General features: G+C 34.5%; 1 protein-coding gene across 1 annotated transcript; it reads right to left on the bottom strand.

Moving 5' to 3' along the window:
- Nucleotides 1–2,477: 2,477 nt before the first annotated feature.
- LOC111897196 (uncharacterized) lies at nt 2,478–2,858 on the bottom strand. Its single transcript, XM_023893146.1, has one exon. The coding sequence runs from the start codon at nt 2,856–2,858 to the stop codon at nt 2,478–2,480; it is 381 nt and encodes a 126-aa protein (XP_023748914.1).
- Nucleotides 2,859–3,910: the final 1,052 nt, after the last annotated feature.

Genomic DNA, 3,910 nt, shown 5'->3' with positions numbered 1-3,910 from the left:
CATAGTTTGGATCTTTGTGAGTTGTAGCGCTCCAGAGCTTATTATCTTTCCTTTTAGGTGTTTTAGGATGCTTTTGTTCATAAAGAATTCAAACAGATTCTAAGATGGAATGTCATAATATACTTCGAAAATAATTCAAACATATCATTAGTACATGATATAGAATTGGAGATGGCACAATCTCAAATTGAATAACAGAGGTAAAAATGCATGAAGCTCTCAGAGGACAAGTTTTGAAAGACACCTGAAGTTCTGAGAGCTGAAGGAACAGAGCTCGTAAAGAGATAAGTGATGAAATCACCTTACCACTTCAGATTTGAATTCCAAGGTTTGCTTTAGAGAGATCGTTCCGAGACAAAATACTCCGAGATGAGAATTTCTCAAGATATGTGATGTAACTATATCAGACTGTACTTCAAATGATTAGGGATGCTGAAAAACTTAAGACTAGAAGAAAAGGTTAGACAAAAAGACGTATAATGATCCTTTATTTTCCGAGAAGAAACAATTCCAAGGGGAAAAAGTTTTAATTCAGAATTATTTGACTTTCTAATGTTCCCATGATAGAGTACAAACCTCTTGGAAGAATTGAGGATCAGGCATCATCTTTCCCATTTTTTTTAGAAACTCGTTAAATTTGGTTTTGTCTAATGCCTTAGTAAAGACATTAGTAATTTTATCATCATATGGAACAAAATTGAGCTCAATGTTACCATTTAGAACATGTCTTTGATATGCGCATATTTAGCTATATATTTAGTGTAGATTTTCATTATTTGTTAGCTAATTATTTACATATTATGGACAAAAGGTACTTAATAGTGTTCAATTTGTACTTTCAGTCCAAAAGATATGCTCGGAAGCAAAAGGAAGCAGGAGAAGCAGTTGGAACTTCGGGAGTTCACATAAAGAAGAAAAATGCCACAGCGAGTCCAAGCCTGAATCGACGAGTCAGATCGAAGATTCGCGAAGCTCTAGAAGTCCTTGCCGTACAAAGATTTTTAATGAGGGACTCAACGAGTTGGGACCTTGACTTGACGAGTCACCTCTGTTTCTAGAAAAATATAAATACGGACTTTGAGATTGAGATGGGGACTTCTCTGTAACCCTAGGAGGCTCAGATTGCGATTGAAGGTGCTGCTAGACCGAGAGAAGCTGAGGAATCAACCCTAAGTTTGATTTTGAAGAGGATTAAGGCAAATTCTAGTTTATTATTAGTTAAGCTTTTGATTGAATCATGTTTGAAATAATTGAATTTGTTTTTGAGTTTGTTTTTACTGCAATTATGAACTAAAACCTTTGTCTTCTCTTTATGGTAGATGATTTTGTGAATACGGATTGATTTTATGGTTAGGTTTAATTTTAATTGGTGATATGTTTTGTTGACCTTGTTAAAGAACATCATATGTTAATAACAACTATTTTTCTATTAATAAATCAGTAATTAAGTTGTATGAACATCTCTTAGTTATTCATTTCATATGATTTATGTGACCACGTAGTTATATGCCTAGGAATAACGAATGTGAAACTATAATTAATTAGAAGATAGGTAAGTTAATACGTGAGCTTGTGTGATACACCATCTACAAGAGGTTAATTGAATCCCCAATTTAATTAACCATTACAAGTCTTACTTAACCCGAATTAATTAACTAGGGAACTTATTAATTTAGACAACTGGTCACTGCTTGAATTAATATGTTTTCTAAGGATTAGCAATATCGAACGTGAACCTAATCATCTCAATCGGTAGCCAATGAAAAATTAATCCGATACATTTACCATTAAATCAATCATAGGATCAAATGATTCGAACCTAAACAGAAGTCCTCTTTATCATTGAATTTAGTTGCAATTTAATTTTTTAGCTTTTAGTTGCTTAGTTAAGTGTTAGTTAAGTTTCTAGTCTTGTAAAACTAGAGAAAACCTTAATTTTTATTACTTGTTCTTAGATAATATTAGTAATTAGTTTAATTTTTGTTTCCTGAGTTCGATACCCTACTTATTTAACTATACCACAATTTATAGGTCCACTGCCTTTGTGTGTCTGATTCATAATTAAAGAGTAGGATAAAAGTTAGTTCGTTTCACACACATCAATCTTTAATAAAATGGTACCGAATATCAATGTGCTTGGTCATGGAGTGCTAAATTGGATTGTGAGAAATTGTAATTGAAATTTGAGAATCATAATAGACAGGAATCTGTTGAAATCGATAACCATAGTCCAAAAGTTGAGATTTCATCCATAGAACTTGCGAGGTTTAGTTTGCAGCAACAATATATTCCTCTTCGGATGTTGAAAGAGCAATACAATTATGTTTCTTAGATGACCAGCTGACCAATCTTCCACCCGAAAACTGACAACCACCAGAAGTGATTTTCTATCAATTTGAATTCCCATATAGTTTGAGTCAGAATAGGAATGAAGAAGGAAACTTTCATTTTCTGAGGTTCTTAGTTCCTTTGAGATATCAGAAGATTTTCTTGATAGTCAAAAGATGAGACATCTTTGGATTAACTAGTAATCTAGCACACAGACATGTAGAGAACATGATGTCTGAACGACTTGTAGTGAGGTAGAGTAGCAATCTGATCATTCCCCTATACTTCTTCTTATCAACGGCAACACCTGAGGGTTCGAAGAAGATCTTGTGTCCGAAACGCATTGGAACCTTTGCAGAGGCACAGGTGTCCATTGAATATTTCTTAAGAAGTTCGGAAATGAATTTCTCTTGATGAAAGAAGATTCCTTTGTTTGTATGTTTAATTTGTAGTGTGAGGAAGAAGCTCATTTCATGATTCATACTCATCTGAAATCGATTAACCATTAACTTTGCAAAATCAGCAACCATCGTTAGATCAGTTGATCTAAAGATGATGTCATCGACATATATTCGAACTAACATGAGATGATTTCCATTCGATCTCTGGAATAATGTAGGATCAAGAATTCCTCTTTGAAAACTGGAACACTTCAGAAAATCAGTGAGAGTCTTGTACCAGGCACACAGAGCTTGCTTGAGACCATAAATAATTTTTTGTAGTTTATAACAGTAGTTCGGATATGTAAGATTCAAAAACCCAGGAGGGTGTTGAATATATACTTCACTATCAAGTTCACCATTGAGAAAATAACTTTTGACGTCCATTTGGTAAACATTAAAGCCTTTGTGAGCAACATAAGCGAGAAAGATTCAAATAGCTTCAAGATAAGCCACAAGAGAACATGTCTCGTCATAGTCAAACCCTTCAATCCGAGTAAATCCTTTGGCTACCAATCTCGCTTTTGTTTCAGATTATGACTCTGACGTCAGCAAGTTTGTTTCAGAAGACCCATCTTGTACTAATAATAGGGTGATCATGAGGAGGAGGACAAGAGTCCAGACTTTATTTTTGTAAAATTCTGCTAGCTCTTCTTGCATGGATGTAATCCAATCACAATGGTCTAAGGCTTCTTTGATGGATTTAGGTTCAACCATTGATATGAATGCCGATAAGTGACACTCATTTTGAATGTTAGCAGCAGATCGAGTTTGAACTCCATCGTTAAGATTTCTAATAACTTGATTCGGAGGATGATACTTTGTCCATATATGCAATCTCATAAGTTCTTGTGTAGCGGATGATCCGATATGAACAATGAGTTTATGTTGCTCCCCCTAAACTTCTAAACCAGATATCTCAGCATCATCATCGTTCGAAAAGTCAAAGAAGTTGACATCATCCTCATTTTTGTTTGGAATAGAATCAAATTCAGCAAATTGATCTATTGCATCTTGAAATCCATTGACATTTGATTTGAGGGTTGGATGACTATTCTCCCCCTCAACTTGAGATGGTTGAAATATTTTAGAATCAAATGGAGTAAAGGTTGGGGTCGAACCAGAGACATTTCGAGAAACTG

This window comes from Lactuca sativa, chromosome 5, assembly GCF_002870075.4.
Source record: "Lactuca sativa cultivar Salinas chromosome 5, Lsat_Salinas_v11, whole genome shotgun sequence".
In the NCBI taxonomy this organism is placed as follows: Eukaryota; Viridiplantae; Streptophyta; class Magnoliopsida; order Asterales; family Asteraceae; genus Lactuca; species Lactuca sativa.
This window is presented reverse-complemented; position numbering and strand designations above follow the sequence as displayed.